This window comes from Vipera ursinii (genome assembly GCF_947247035.1).
Source record: "Vipera ursinii genome assembly, chromosome: 1".
NCBI lineage: Eukaryota > Metazoa > Chordata > Lepidosauria > Squamata > Viperidae > Vipera > Vipera ursinii.
This window is the reverse complement of record NC_139512.1, coordinates 105,118,675-105,135,661: the sequence shown is the minus strand read 5'-3', so window position 1 is coordinate 105,135,661 and position 16,987 is coordinate 105,118,675. Positions and strand designations below refer to the sequence as shown.

Below are 16,987 nucleotides of genomic sequence, written 5' to 3'. Positions count from 1 at the left end.
TACCCCACCCCGAAACCACGAATGAGCTCACCCAGCGGCTTCATATAGATGTTGAACAAGAGGGGAGAGAGGACCGACCCCTGAGGAACTCCACAAATGAGAGGCCTCCTGGTGGACCTCTGCCCTCCCGTCAAAACCGACTGCGAGCGGCCCAGGAGGTAGGAGGAGAACCACTATAAAACAGTGCCCCCCACTCCCAACCCCCTGAGACGCCGCAGTAGGATACCATGGTCGATGGCATCAAAAGCCGCTGAGAGGTCTAATAGGACTAGGACAGAGGAACAACCCCTGTCCTGAGCCCGGCAGAGATCATTCACCAGCGCAACCAATGCCGTCTCCATGCTGTACCTGGTCCTGAAGCCCGATTGGTATGGGTCCAGATAATCAGTTTCCTCCAGGAACAGAGGGAGCTGAAGTGCCACCACGCTCTCAACCACCTTCGCAAGAAAGCGAAGGTTGGAGACCGGACGATAGTTGTTCAAAATAGCCGGGTCCAGGGCAGGCTTCTTGGGGAGGGGCCTCACCACCATCTTCTTCAAGGCGGCAGGGAAGGTACCCTCCCTCAAAGAAGCAGTTATTACTGCCTGGAACCAGCCTCGTGTCTCCTCCCGGGCTGCATATACCAGCCAGGAGGGGCACGGATCCAATAAACACGTGGCGGAACTCAGTCTCCTCATGATTCTGTCCACCTCATCTGGGGTCACAGGATCGAATTCACTCCAGGTAACATTCTCTAGACCGCTCGATTCCTCCCCGTCAGTCTCTGCCCAGTCAGAATCCAAACCGGCTCGAATCTGAGCGGTTTTGTCCATCAGGTGATAGCTAAATTCCTCGGCCCACCCCTGCAAGGGCTTCTCCCTCACCTCCTGATTAAGGAGGGAGTGAGTCACCCTAAACAGGGCGGCCGGGCGATTATCTGCGGACGCGATGAGGGCAGCGAAGTAAATAGATTTCACTGTCCTCATCGCTGCGAGATCAGACCTCGTAAAGGTTCTTAACCACAATCGGTCAGACTCAGACCGGCTGGATCTCCAACAGCTCTCTAGACCTCGTCTCCGACGCTTCATCTCCCAGAGCTCCACAGAAAACCATGGAGCCCACCGGGATCTGCGCCGGGTCAGAGGTCGCAAGGGTACAACACGGTCGAGCGCCTCAGTGGCAGCCCTTTCCCAGGCATCCACCAAGGCGTCGGCCGGGCTGTGAGCGAGGGGCATAGGTATAGACCCAAGTGCCGTCTGGAACCATTCCGGATCCATTAGGCGCCTGGGGCGGAACCACCTGATCGGTTCCGCAGCCCAGCAGCGGGGGGTGGCATAGCGGAAGACCATCCGCAGGAGGTGATGATCGGACCATGACAGGGGGACAATAGTTAGCGAGCCCCCTCCCAGATCATCAAACCACTGCCCAGATAAGAAAACTAGGTCGAGAGTGTGTCCTCCCCCATGAGTCGGACCCTGAATTACTTGGGTCAGGTCCATGGCTGTCATGGTGGCCATGAACTCCCGGGCCAACTCAGACGACCCTCCCAGAGAAGGCAGGTTAAAGTCGCCCAGAACTATAAGTCTGGGAAACTCAACCGTCAACCCTGAGAGGGCGTCGAGAAGCTTGGGCAGGGCCGTTGCTACACAGCTGGGCACCAGGTATGTTAGCAACAAGCCCAACTGAGCCCCAGGGCCACACCTCTGGAGGAGGGATTCACTCCCGCCTATCTGTACAATAGTGGTCTCCCGCGGACATAAGGTCTCCCGTCTAACTACCTCCAACCCACCGCCCCTGCCCTGAGCCCGTGGCCGATGTAACACACAGAAACCTGGAGGGCAAAGCTCAGTCAGAGGGATACCTCCCTCTGAGCCCAACCAGGTTTCTGTAATGCATGCCAGATCCACGTGTTCCTCCTCGATCAAATCACGGACGAGGGGAGCCTTGTTCACAACAGATCTGGCATTAAAGTACACCAGCCTGAGCTAAGGGGCCTGATCCCTCTCACCCCCGGTTCGTCCCAAGTTAATGAACGTGCATTTCTTTCGTCTTCCCCTGCAGGAATCTATATTTTGATTGCTGTTGGAGCAGTGATGATGTTCGTGGGTTTCCTAGGATGTTATGGAGCTATCCAAGAATCACAGTGCCTTCTGGGAACAGTAAGATATCTTTTGTATTCTTGTTTACATTTTCAGGCATTTCTTGTGAGATTTTCATTGAGTTTAATGATCACTATTATGATAGTTAACAATCGAAAGAGTTGGTGATCGTGAGGCACTCTTATTGTTCCATAGTAGAACTTCTTAGGGTGCATCAGTAATTATAATTTACTTTATTATTTTCCTGTATCCAATAAGCTGAAATTAAATCTGAAAACACAAAGATCCTATTGTAAGTAGGAGATTGAATTTGAGGTCTGAGATTCAGATTATTTTGAAAAAGGTTACACTTCCAGTGAAAGAAAATGTTTGGAGTGTTCTTTGATCTTTAGCTACCGCTTGATTCACAATTGTGACAGTTGTGCTAAGGAGTGCCATCTCACAGTGTCTCTTTCTAAATTAGTTACATTCAGCAGTCATTACTCACAACTTGCTCACAATTGTAAGCAACTGTCTTGACTTTAAGAGGAACTGCTCTTGAAACCTGACCAGAAATTGCAGTTAATGGAAAACTCTTGTTGGGTCAATTAATTCAATGTATAAGCCCAGAGCGTGCATATTAGATACAATTTGGAGAAGGACTGAGATCAGAAATGATAAGGAATAATTATGACTGTCCTCCTTTGTTTTTTAAAAAAGAGGTAGTATAATTCTGATGTTTGGAATAGCTTATATGCTATTTTTATTAATTGTGATGACATTCACATTGAAAAAAGGTCTTTACCTGTATCTCATCTGATTATTTTAAAATATGCCAGAGCAAATAAGTGAAAGTAAGTGCAAATACCTGCTAAGGAAAGAATAGTCTGAAAAAGGAAAGCAAACATGGCTGAGCTCCAGAGAATTAGCAAATAACAGATTTGAGGGAAAATGGTGACAGTAATTTTCCTCCTTTGATCATTTAAAATAGAGCTGTCTGAAGTAAGTTGCATACAGTCCTCAGAAACATATTCCTCATTGACAAAGTGAAAGTTACTTCCCTGTATACTTGTTCCATTTCATTCATCTTGTTTTGTAAATGGTTCATCTGACTCCTTTCTGTCACTATGTACCAGGAAATAATTATCTTCATATTTAATGACATATTGAGATTGAGAGATTGAGATTTATTAAATTTATATGCCACCCTTCTCCCCAAGGACTCAGGGCGGCTCACAACAATAAAAAATTAAAAAACATAACGTACAAAATTTAAAAAAGAATTAAACAATGGATGTAATAAATAAATGACAATTTAACCCAAAAAAGCCAAATTTAAAACCATAGTCAGTCCAGGCCCGCTTGTTGGAACATCCATGTCTTCAGGTCATGGCGGAAGGACCGAAGGTCAGGGGCTGTCCGCAGCTCTGGAGGCAGTTCATTCCAGAGGGTCGGCGCGCCCACAGAGAAGGCTCTCTCCCTTGGGGTTGCCAGCTGGCATTGACTAGCTGACGGAACCCTGAAGAGGCCGACTCTGTGGGAGCGAACCGGGCGAAGGGAGGTTGACAATGGCAGCAGGTGGTCTCGCAAGTACCTGGAATCGCACCCAGAGGGCAACCGGAAGCCAATACAGCTCGCACAGGAGTGGTGTAAGATGAGAGTATCGAGATCCTCCCATAAGCACCCGCGCAGCCGTATTTTGCACCAGCTGAAGCCTCTGGGTGCACTTCAAGGGCAGCCCCATGTAGAGAGCATTACAGTAATCCAGGCGGGAAGTGACAAGGGCGTGGGTGACCGTGCATAGGGCATCTCGGTCCAAAAAGGGGTGCAACTGGCGCACCAGGCGAACCTGTGCAAAGGCCCCCCTGGTCACAGCAGTTAGATGGTCTTCCAAGTTAAGCCGTGAATCCAGGAGGACACCCAGGTTATGGGCCCTTTCTGAGGGGGGCAGTACCTCCCCCCCCATCAAAAGAGATGGAACATGTTGGACAATACGAGATGCCGGTATCCACAGCCACTCGGTCTTGGAGGGGTTCAGGCTGAGTCTGTTCCTTCCCATCCAGACCCGCACTGCCTCCAGGCAGCAGGACATCACGTCAAGGGCATCACTGGGTTGGCTCGGGGTAGAGATGAACAACTGGGTATCATCCGCATATTGGTGATACCCCCAAAGCCACGGATGATCTCACCCAGCGGCTTCATATAGATGTTAAACAGGAGGGGCGAGAGAACCGACCCCTGAGGTACCCCGCAAGAAAGGGGCCTTGGGGTAGATCTCTGCCCCCCTGCCAATACGAACTGTGAACGGCCCGAGACGTAGTAGGAGAACCACCGTAAAACAGTGCCTCCCACTCCCAACCCCTTGAGCCGTCGCAGCAGGATACCATGGTCGATGGTATCAAAAGCCGCTGAGAGGTCAAGTAGGACCAGGACAGAGGAGCAACCCCTGTCCCGGGCCCGCCAGAGATCATCTACCAGTGCGACCAATACCATTTCCGTGCTGTAACCAGGCCTGAAACCGGACTGGTACGGGTCCAGATAGTCCGCTTCATCCAGGAATTGCGGGAGCTGATGCGCCACAACACTCTCAACAACCTTCGCTACAAAGCGAAGGTTGGAGACAGGACGATAATTATTCAACGAGGCTGGGTCCAGGGCAGGCTTCTTGAGAAGGGGCCTCACCACCGCTTCTTTTAAGCCGGAGGGGAAGACACCCTCTCTCAATGAAGCGTTGACAACTGCCTGGAGCCAGCCCCCTGTCACCTCCCCGACGGCCGAAACTAGCCAGGAGGGACATGAGTCCAATAAACAAGTTGTAGCACTCAGTTTACGCATAATCCTGTCCACGTCATCCAAAGAGACAGTGTCAAACTCACCCCAAATGGTATAACCAAGACCTGCCCTCTCCACTCCGCTGGATTCCACCCAGTCGGAGTCCAGGCCAGTCCGGATCTGAGCGATTTTGTCCTGCAGATACTGTACAAATTCCTCAGCCCTACCCTGCAAGGAGTCATCGCTCGGTCGCTGGTTAAGCAGTGAGCGGGTCAGTCTAAACAGGGCGGCTGGGCGGTTATCTCCTTTATTACAGTAAAGGAGCTTCTAGGTGACAACATACCTAATATCCACATTCATTCTACATGCTCTTCTGTTCCTTTTTCACAATCCATGTCTTCAGTCCAGTTTTCGCTTTTTAACTTGTTTTCTTTGGCCTACAATATATATATATATTTGCTTCTCTTTGCTGGAAATGGATCTTGACTTCCTTAATCTGATATATGTCTTTTCAGTTTTTTACATGTCTCGTCATCTTATTTGCTTGTGAAGTGGCTGCTGGCATCTGGGGATTTGTTAATAAGGATCAGGTAAACATTTTATTATGATGATTTATTTTATGAATTTTACGCATAGCTTTTATGTTTTTGATGTATTTGAGAGCCTTACAATTTCTTGAGGGCTAGATGTTTAATGTTTATTGTGGCATAGGTTTTCCAGGTGTTCAGAGCCACTTTATTTTCATCTTTCCAGTCTCCTACGATTGTAGGTTGGTTTGATTAACTGCCAGACTAAACAGTTATAGAAGATAAAATTGTGCTGCTGCTTCTTTACTTGCTTTCTTCTTCTGATGGGTAATATAAACAGTTCCATGAGAAATGATCCTTCTCAATACCTCTGTGCTGGTCAACCTGCTGCAGCAGAAAGCTTATTGCCATAATTTGCATTTACGGTAATAGGAATACAAGTAATCCTTGAGTTACAAATGTAATAGAGCCTGCCAATTACATTTGTAACCTGAGGATTCATTTAATTGGATCACATTAAATGAACGTGATCCCTCCCTGTTTTACCCAATGCATTCGCTAATCAAATGTGCAGGTCATTAAGTAGGAAAGACTGTGTGGGGCCTAGTGCTGGAACAGGCCACCCAAGGCCACCCCTAACCCACTGAGATACCTCATGCAATTCTTTGGGGTCTCCATAGTAACTTCCCCCCATCCTGCCCCGCTGGATCTCCATAGCTACTGGGTCTGCTTTGCTAGTTGCCCGGATTCCACTTGCTCCTCCCCACCTCATTTCCAATCGCTTACTTATTTTTGGAAGAGCTCCAGAGCTCCAGAAGAGGCTGACCCACATGGCAGAAAAGCCAAAAAAATTTTATTCAAAAATTTTATTATTTATGGTGAAGCTGTAAGAATGTGAGATCTAAGGAAAACAGCTTCACCAGTATCTGAATAAAAGAAAGACTTCAGCTTTTCTGCCATGAGGGTCAGCTGCTTCTGGAACTCTGAAGATCTTTGAAAAATAAGTAAGCGATGGGAAATGGGATGGGGAGGAGCAAGTGGAGTCTCGGAAGCTAGCAAAGCAGGCCCAGTGCCTATGGAGACCCAGCAGGGCAGGATGGGGGGGAGGGGGAAATAGGCAGAGGGCATGTTGCAGTGTCTCTGGTCGGTCGTAAGGGCAAACTGCACTTTAATCACCGTGCCACCACTTATGTCCGCTAACTTATTCATTCTACTGCACTACCATGATCTACAATATAAAATTATTGCTTTGGAATTGTAGGTGGCAACATTCAGGATGATTGATTTATCACTGCTCTTCCTTTTTTAAACTCACAAGGGGGAATTCAATCTTTTGCTTGCATGGTTGAGCCAGGATACATAAAATTAAGGAGATTAAAGCAGTCTCACAGATGCAAAGAGAGAGCAGGATTTTTCTGTTTGTATCTTCTTCCAGATAAATATATAGTGCCTTTTTATTTTTTTTGTTGATGCTGTACTTATCCTCTTTTCTTATACAGTTTTGTTCTAGTGTTGAACCATTTTACACATCTTAATATACTCTTTATTGAAGCTATCTGGATGTATTAGGCTGTATATAAATATTCTTTCGAGACATTAAGGCGCCAAGTTGTGGAAGTCTGGAAATACATATTTATAGTATCTACAGCTTTTTTTGTTTCAAACTGAATTCATAGCAGAGTTAACAGAATTTTTTTTAAAAGTAGCTCTTCGGGCAATTTGTATTCTGTAATCATATCCTGAAAAGCTTTCAAGATCTGTCCAAAAGGACTAACAAAGTCTACGTATTGTATTTGTGGTGAAAAGAAGTTTCATAGTTGTAGGAGAATCTCTAAAAAAACTCTTACTCATAGCGCTGGTCAGAATCGCTCCTTGCAAAAGGACTACATACTGATCTCTTGACAAAGCATTTTCATAGTTTAAAGAAGAAAAATGACACTCCAAAGTTTGTCTAGAAATGATAATAGGCAGAGAAAGCAGTACTAATATAATACATTCCAGATGGCAGGGTTTTTTTAAAAAAAATACAAGTAATGTTACAGAATAGTGTAGCAATTGAAAATTCTTCAGGGATTCCCATACTCATTCCCATGACCAGGACAGGGTTTTCAGCATATACACAACAGGAACAATTTTCTTTTCTTCACCTGTTGCCTTTCTCAAACATTTTCTGAAGCTGCTGCATACAACAACAGCCATTGGAATATTTCAAAAACACTACATCTTTTCTTTTAAAGAAATATGACCCAATTTGCCCACTGCCCAATCTAGTCATCAAGCCACCTTCCTTAGCCATGTTTTGTCCAAACTGAGCTTCATTTGAATTTTTATCCTTCTCACTGGTGCAAAACAGCAGCTATGCATGACTTGACCAGGATCACTATATTGGTAAAAAACACTCTTGGTGACATTACCCAGATGCCAGGAAACAGCACAAAAGACATATGCACTGTGTAATGTTTCCTATGTTAAAGTTTACATATTACTAGTACATAGTACAACTGAACATTGCCCTAACTTATTTTATTGTGCATGGAGTCACTGCTCATCAGTATAGTTGAGGAGGTATACCATGATTCATGTCATGAAATTTTCTCATCACTCCACTACTAAACGCTTCTTATTAAGAGCTTCCATAATCCTTGAATGCTTAGTAGACGGTTTTACACAAGAGTTAGGATGTTTAAAAGTAGGTATTTCTTTGCCATTCCTATTGGAAGCAGAGTAAAAAAAAGTTCTGATATTGCCCCATTGACAGAGTTATGCCCCCTCCCCAATTTTAGAATAACAAGCCAGAATAGAAAGAAGACCGTCACAATAAGTTCACTGTACTATATTGTGGATACACAGTTCCATATTGTCAACTAGCTTCAACTAAGTGGTGACTATGGATCTGCAAATTCACTTCAGGTGTCTTGAGTTTTGTTGTTTGGTTATCCGGTTATTACAGTTATTGGAATCAACAAGATCAAGCAGCTGAATAGATTAATGGGGAAAGAGCACCTATGAAAGCCCACATCTATTGCATCTATTGTTTCCTGTTTTCTTTTGCAGATTGCCAAAGATCTCAAAGTGTTTTATGATCAAGCATTGGTTCAATCAAAAGACAAGGATGAGAACAAAGCAAAAAAGGCAACCGCTGTTGTGAAAACCTTCCAAGAAACAGTAAGTTGTACAGTACACTTTGTTGGGAATCAAAGTTAATCTTCAGCTTTCTGCTTGCTCAGTTGGTTAAACACCTGCTTGAAGTAACTGTAGATTAGAGGTAGTCCTTGTTCAGCAGTCAGAATTGAGACCCGCAACTGGATCACTAAGCAAAATGGCGCTAAGTGAAACTGATTGTAGTTATGATCTTACTTTAGCTTTTCTTTGCTTTACAGACCTGTGAAGGTCATACATAGGAGGATTGGTCACAAAGTTATTTTTTTCATCACCATCACAACTGTGAATGTTTGCTAATCAAACATTGAGGCCCAGCTGTGTAGTCTGTAAATAAAAAAAGGTCTTACTGCAAAGGGTCTATCCCCCATTATTTATGGTCTCAGTATTTGTAGTTTTCCCAGGAGAAATGTAGTCAAATTGAAACCAATGTTTCTACAGGACATATTTAACATGGAATTGTTATTGATCATTGGTTTAGTTTTAAGGGGCATGATTACCTTATCTAAGCATTATTCTGTATTTGTGATTCTTTCCATTTTTTTACTAATTGGGTCAATCTCTTGATTCTCTTAAAAACCATCCCTTCCAGTTTTATTAACAGTAATAAGACTATACACCAGAAACGTCAAACTCGCGATGTCACATGACATTGTGCGACGTATCGGAACTTTTTCCCCATTGCTGGCAATGGGGTGGGCGTGGTTTCCTCGTGACATGTACGGCCCATGGGCTGCAGTTTGACACCCCTGCTATACACTGTGTATTACTATGGTATAAGATTAGGGTTGTAATCTATAGCATTCTTCTATATGCAACTAAATCATTAGTTTATTCTCAACCAATATGCAGTTATTACTGATGCATAATAAAAATATTTTAAGACTATTGCTTCGCAAGGCTTAGCATGTGTGGCTTAATGATAATCTAAACAAAATGTGAAAAGATCTATAGCAAGCAAAAAAAAAACCTCTGGTATTCATTCTTTTGTTCTTTTTAAATTTGTTCATTGATTTTGCAAGTGCAATCAAAAGAAACATGAAAAGAATAAAAAAGATTTACAAAGATTATAAAATCAGCTTTAAAAAGTACAAAAAGACAATTATACCAATTTGAAACTATATATATGAATTACAAGTCAATATTAAACTATTATCAATAGTTAGCAACTAAAATCAGCATAAGATAAAGAAATAATAATTACAATACTGCTTAATCTATAAAGTTTAGTAGACTTATCAAATCATAATCTTAAAGAAAACCTAAATTTTGGGTGTGTGACAAACCTGTTTATAAGATTATAATTCAAAAATTATTTTCACATTAACTTCTAATTCAGATTTATTTTTCAGTTATGAATTTAATTTTTATTTTGAAGCATGCTTCCATATATATTAGTTTGTCATTCTTCTACAGAAAGAAACAATTATAATTTTGAGGGAGAAACATAAAGAATTTTTACAGCTATTACCATATGCAAAGCCAGTTCAACATACTTTATAGGAATATTTAATTTAATTTTATATTTATTCATTCATTCAATTTCTTTAGACACGTACCTCAGTCAATAACTGTGGGTGGCTTACAATTCAAAAATATATTAAAATTAAGACACTAAAAACATTTTAAAGCAATAAAAACATCCAAAATAAATAGACATGTATTTGTGTAGTATACAAATATGTTTATATATTATGTATTTAAATGTATATATGTACGATTTAGTAATATTTAACTGAAGATGGTAGGTTGACATTAAAGTAGCACAATAGTATGTAAAAGTGTAATATATTTTATTAACTTATATCTCATATTTATTATACAATATCACATACATCTGTGATATAATATCCTGCCCTTTCTTTAAAAAATAGAAAATAGAAAAATTAGTACTTATTAAAATAGCTATTTAAAAAAACAGTCACAAAATGGCATTCAGCTATAAACTTAATGTACAATCTAAATTACAGCTACTGTAATTTAAAGTAAATGTGTGATGAACTTAAGATGGCTTCACACAACTAATTTTTCATGCCAGTAGTTGTAATCAAAAAATAGTAGGACACATACATAGAAAGTTCCTTCCTCGCTAATGACAGTGTGGTGAAGCAATTTAACTAGATTTGAGGCTTACATGGACAACACTTGGAGTCACATGTCCAGAAGGAATCAAAATGTAAGAAAGAGTATAATTTATATGTGGTACAATGAAATTCAAAGGAGAAAATGCTCAACAATTCACAGTAGGACTGTGTGGCTTTGGGGAGTCTTTTCAAGGTCATTGCCACGGAAAGTTAATTTTTAAAACAAGTGAACAAGAATAGTTATTACTGGATTTTGTACATACTTGTTAGCAATTTATAAAGTATTCTACACAATTTGTATGAATAATTCCGCATAGCTACCTCTGTATCTATGCATTTTTTCTTATTGCATGTTTCATTTAAGGACAAACTGCATTTTCAAAATATATTACATTTCCCAGCCACAATGAAGTTTACATAAGCCCTCCAAATGTATACAGGCAGCCCCCGGGTAAAGAGCAAATCCAGTTTCTAACTTAGTATTTAACTCAAATTTGTCAAGCCCAAAAGACCACACATGAAGGATCAATTAAACAGATTTATCATTAAAACCCTATGCACAGGAATCCTCTCAACTAATGGTTGGCACCTGCTTAGAGGTAGATAAAAATCTACAACACTCAAGGAGCTTGTAGGGATTCTAGGCAGATACCCCCAAGTTCTGCCATCCCTTCTCCTAAAGAATTTGTGCTTAGCCTATTTCTGAAAATGGCAGATGGCATCTTCCTTGAACCAGCGACCCCCTGATGCCACACAGTGCTTTCAGGAACCACTGAAAACAGGCAGTATATTAAAAACATGTGGCTTCAGTGGTTCCTGAAAGCATTGCACGGCTTCAGCAGTTAATCGGCTCAATGCCATGTACCATTTTTAGTAATAGGCAACCTGTTCTTATCTAGGAGTTGTCCTTAGATGGTATGCTGCCCTTCTCCCCCCACCAACACAGTAAGTGTTCCAAAGATGTTTATTCAACACACACACACACACACACACACACACACACACACACACCAAGAAGTTTGCAGGGAGCACCCACAGTGTACAGGTTTGAAGTCTGGGCTTGGCACAGCAAGAGTTCACTGGGTCTAACGAAACAGCCCACGAAGCAAATGGGTCTAGATACAAGCATGTGCACACAAGGCAAGCAACGCTCAAGTTCTTAGGGCAGGATTAAATAGGCAACTCCAGAACGGCCCTTCACGAGGGGAGAGGTTGCCTCCTCGCAAGTAGTCTGGCCGACTGGTGTAACGCCTGCCTCCTCTCCACCCTATGCGTCCTTGGATTGGGCGGAGGTGTGGACTCCACTCCTCATCACTAACATTTGCCAGTTGCTGCAGGCCCTCGCCTGGAGCTTCCTGTCCAACTCATTGCAGCTGTGCTCACCATCCTCAGCCTCAGCCTGTTGCTCATCCGATCGACCTGGCTGAGGCTGCTCCGTCAAGCTAGCGCCCTCTGAGCCCTGATCGTAAAATGGGGAATTTAACAAATGTCTCACTTAGCAACAGAAGTTTTGAGCTCAAATGTGGTTGTACGTTGAGGACTCCCTGTAATCACAAATCTTCATTTTCATTAGGCTGCCTCTAATGGCATGGTGATCTATTTATAAAAAAGGAAGAGGAAAATCTGCTCTTCTTCATTATGGTCTTAGCTTAAAAATTATTTTCTAGGAACGGATTGCCTGTTTTTGATATTCTGGCCTTTTGAGAGTTTTGAGAATCAAGTGATTTGGTTTTCTTCCTGGTTGAAAGCTTTCTTTTATAATGATTCTGATACACAACCTCCCCTTTATCCCTGCATTATATTGTACAAATTCACTGCAGATGATGAGTAATAGGAGGAAAGTTCAGGTATCAAGCACCATAGGATGCAAACTGGAATCTTTGGGGGGGAAAAGTAATTTGAAATATTTGTAGAAAATATCTAGAATTATTTTTTTCTTTTTCTCTCTCTTCCACCATCCCCATCCTTCTAGCTAAAGTGCTGTGGCAGAGATTCCTTAGCTTTATCTTGGGTCATCCAGGAATGCACTCTAGGAGAAGTAACAAAAGTAAGAAAATCATCTATACGTTTATATTTATATATATATATATATATATATGATAACTTCCTGCACCTATTAAAAGATAAGATATATCCATTTTTTTCAATACAGCAAATTGATTGGGACAAATGTGTCACTACACCATTTTATTCTTTCCAACTCAAAATGCTGGAAATAAATCATGTAAACGGGCTTAGTATTCTTGTCTAATTGGCTACCTGTCAGCAGGATAGCTGTCTGGCATTTGAGCTGAATGAGACCAAATTTAAACGATGGGTGAAGCTGATGGTAATGAGATTGAGTTTGAAAATGGTCTGATCCAATCACCCAGCACATCCCATGGGGCAGGAATTTGGGGAGCTCCTTGGAAATTGATGACACTTCCTTTCTAAGTCCTCCCCCTTCCAAGTGATGTGAGCCAGAGCATCTGCATTCAGATGCAAAAAGCCATATACAGTTGCAAGAAAAAGTATGTGAACCCTTTGGGATTACGTGGAGTTTTGCATGAATTGGCCATAAAATGCGCTCTAAACGTCATGTAAGTCACAACAATAGAAAAACACAGTCTGCTTAAAATAATACTACACAAACATTAGCTGTTGTCATGTTTTAATTGAACATAAGATGGAAACATTCACAGTGCAGGGTGGAAAAAGTATGTGAACCCCTAGCCTAATGACTTCTCCAAGAGCTAATTGGAGCCAGGAGTGAGCCAACCTTGACTCCAACCAGTGTGATGATATTAGATGTGTTGCTGACAGCTGTCCTGCCCTTTAAAAACACACACCTGTTTTGGGTTTACTGGTCTCAAGAAGCACTGTCTGATGTGAACCATGCCTCGCAGAAGAGCTCTCAGAAGACCTACGATCAAGAATTGTTGACTTGCATGAAGCTGGAAAGGGTTACAAAAGTATCTCCAAAAGCCTTGATGTTCATGTGTCCACGGTAAGACAGTCTACAAATGGAGAAAGTTTAGCACTGTTGCTACTCTCCCTAGGCGTGGTCGTCCTGTAAAAATGACTGCAAGAGCACAGCGCATAATGCTTAATGAGGTAAAGAAGACTCCTAGAGTGTCAGCTAAAAACCTACAGAAATCTCTGGCACCTGCTAACATTTTTGTTGACACATCTACAATAAGGAAAACATTAAACAAGAATGGAGTACATGGGAGGACACCACGGAGGAAGCCATTGCTGTCCAAAAAAAAATACTGCAGCACGTTTGAAGTTTGCAAAAGAGCACCTGGATGTTCCACAGCACTACTGGCAAAATATACTGTGGACAGATGAAACCAAAATTGAGTTGTTTGGGAAAAACACACAACACTGTGGAGAAAAAAAGGCACAGCACACCAACATCAAAACCTCATCCCCACTGTAAAACATGGCGGAGGGAGCATCATGGTTTGGGGCTGCTTTGCTGCCTCAGGGCCTGGACGGATTGTTGTCATTGATGGGAAAATGAATTCCAGAGTTTATCAGGACATTTTGCAGGAAAACGTACGACCATCTGTCCGCCAACTGAAGCTCCGCAGAGGATGGGTGATGCAACAGGACAATGACCCAAATCATACAAGTAATTCAACAAAACAATGGCTTCAACAAAACAGAATACGCCTTCTGGAGTGGCCCAGTCAGAGTCCTGACCTCAGCCCGATTGAAATGCTGTGGCATGACCTTAAGAGAGCGATTCACACCAGACATCCCAAGAATATTGCTACACTGAAACAGTTTTGTGCAGAGGAGTGGTCCAAAATTACTCCAGATCGTTGTACAGGTCTGATCTGCAACTACAGGAAACGTTTGGTTGAGGTTATTGCTGCCAAAGGAGGGTCAGCCAGTTATTAAGTCCAAAGGTTCACATACTTTTTCCACCCTGCACTGTGAATGTTTCCATCTTATGTTCAATTTAAACATGACAACAGCTAATGTTTGTGTAGTATTATTTTAAGCAGACTGTGTTTTTCTATTGTTGTGACTTACATGACGTTTAGAGCGCATTTTATGGCCAATTCATGCAAAACTCCACGTAATCCCAAAGGGTTCACATACTTTTTCTTGCAACTGTATACTGTATATAAGTGCAGCATTTTACTTAGTTATACAGAAAAAATACAGACAACTCTTGTAGCCATTGCTAATAAAGGGACTGAGAAAAATTCCAAAAGCTGTCTTCTATGTGATTTCTCTAGTTATCTTGTTTACTTTGCAGTACTAGCAGTTGTTGTGGTATGACTCCTGCCTTAACTTCTTCCATTGCTACAGTTAGAATTTTAAGTGAGTCTAAGTGGCAGAGTTCAGTGAGGTTCTGGGTTAAAGTTGTAGTGGTACAAAGTAGGGATGTGCAGAATAGCTCCAACTTAAATTTCAGGAGGTTCCAATTCAGTGCAAGATATGCATGTTTTTTCATGAATTTTGGTTTAAATATGGAGCAAAATACATTCATGTCGAATCGTTTTCAGTGCTCCATGCTATTTTAGGTGGTGTGATTTATTATGCTGCAAAAGTGGATTGGAGTGAGGGAGAGAACAGTAAGCTCATAAACTTTTAAATACCAAGATGGTATTCTGTTTTCATGGTTGCCTGTAAGATTAAGTTTAGGCATACACAAGTTAGATTAAGAGGTTTATTTTAAAACAGTTTTGAAACAAACCCCACTTCTATTAATGATGTGCTTAAAATTAATTTTCTTCCAAGATGTCCTCTTGTCCAAAGGAGGTAATTGATTTGAATTGTTCTGTTGAGAAGGAAGGAAGGAAGGAAGGAAGGAAGGAAGGAAGGAAGGAAGGAAGGAAGGAAGGAAGGAAGGAAGGAAGGAAGGAAGGCTGGCTAGTAATGTCTCTTCATATTCCTTTCAATTAGCTTGCCCCATGGCAAAAGAAGGATACACTTAGATTTGAATTCAGAAAAGGCAGGCTAGGAGGAGGAGGAGGATACAAAAGCTTCCATAATACAAGTTTTCAAAACAGTTTAGGATTTGTCTTTCTTTTTCTTGGCCAATTTTTCTGTAATCTGGATTGGTGTTAGTACTCAGCTTGAACTGCTACCCTATTCTTGTGACTCTGGGATAGGTGGGAATAAAAACGAGAGTTCTGTCTCCATCTCTTCAATATGGAGTTAATCCAGAACAGTTATGATGACCAAGAAATTCACAAAAACATTAAGTGAGATCATCTGCCAATTCAAGGTTCAATATCAATATGCTGATGATAGCCATTTTTATCTCTTGGCTCCAGGTTAGTCAAATTATGCTGTTAAAGTCTTGTCCCAGCATCTTGAAACTAAACCAGTTCCTACTTATTCCTACCAAGACTAGTAGCTGTGGATATTAAGGTTACCCGAGATCTAGGGATTCTCCAGCTTCAATCTTGGATTAGGTATCCTTGTTCAAAATTAATGCACAATCTGGAGATCACCTTGGAGTCATATCTCCTGATTAAAGTATAGGTGGCAGCTGTGGCCAAGAAAAATTTGCTCAACTTAAGGGCCACATGCTCCTTCCTGATCAAGAGATTCAGATGATCACTCATCCCCTGGTCAGTTTGCAGTTTGATTGCTGCAGTGTGGACTACATGATGCTGACCTTGAAGACTCCCTTCATGCTCCAACTGATGAATGCAGTGGCATAGACAGATGGGCATACCTCATTGTGCCCATCATTGCCTTGTGAGCTATACTGGGGTGCTTCCACGTTCAATTCAAGATGCATGTGTAAAGCTCTAGATGACATCAGGGCCAGGATAGCTGAGGAACTGTGTATCTCCCATAGTTTCTGCCCATCAGACAAAAACTAGCAGAGTTGGCACACTTTTGATTAAACAGTGCCCTTTATCAAGAGCCAGGTTGTGCGTCTTCTCTATTGCAGAGCCTGATCTCTGGAAATCACCCCCGAGATTCATGTAGCTCTCAAAATATTCATGATGTCTTTGAAAACCTCGTTGCTCTCCAAGATCTTGGGGCAACATGGGTACTGTTCCCTTGCTAGTTGTGTTTCTGTCTATATAGTTTTACTTTTCAGAAAGATATGGGTTTTGTTTACTTGTATTGTATTTTCTTATTGTTGCATGTTTTAAATTGTGAATTGCCCACAGCAATACTTAAAATTTAATAAATAAATCTGTACCCTTTTATTTCAGGTAGGCACTTGTCACGCTAAAATTGATGAGCTGTTCTCTGGAAAGCTGTACTTGATTGGCATTGCTGCCATAGTAGTGGCAGTAATCATGGTAAGTGCTGACTGTATTGTGTACAGTAGAATGTTCCCAAAGAGCAAAAGACATTGCCACACATTCAGGAATTGTGTGTAGCTGGACATTGGGAGTTTAAAAAAAAATGAGAAAGCTTGACC

The 16,987-nt window shown here is 41.9% G+C and overlaps 1 protein-coding gene across 2 annotated transcripts in view; it reads left to right on the top strand.

Moving 5' to 3' along the window:
- The window catches only part of CD81 (CD81 molecule), an 89,664-nt gene that overhangs the window by 67,895 nt on the left and 4,782 nt on the right, over positions 1 to 16,987 (top strand). The window contains exons 3-7 of one of the 2 annotated variants that reach the window (XM_083348496.1): positions 2,041 to 2,138; positions 5,345 to 5,419; positions 8,411 to 8,521; positions 12,572 to 12,646; positions 16,776 to 16,865. In XM_083348496.1, coding sequence (XP_083204622.1) covers positions 2,041 to 2,138; positions 5,345 to 5,419; positions 8,411 to 8,521; positions 12,572 to 12,646; positions 16,776 to 16,865 — 449 coding nt within the window. Of the gene's footprint in view, positions 1 to 2,040; positions 2,139 to 5,344; positions 5,420 to 8,410; positions 8,526 to 12,571; positions 12,647 to 16,775; positions 16,866 to 16,987 lie in introns of both variants that reach the window. The other variant, XM_083348497.1, reaches the window with a different exon arrangement.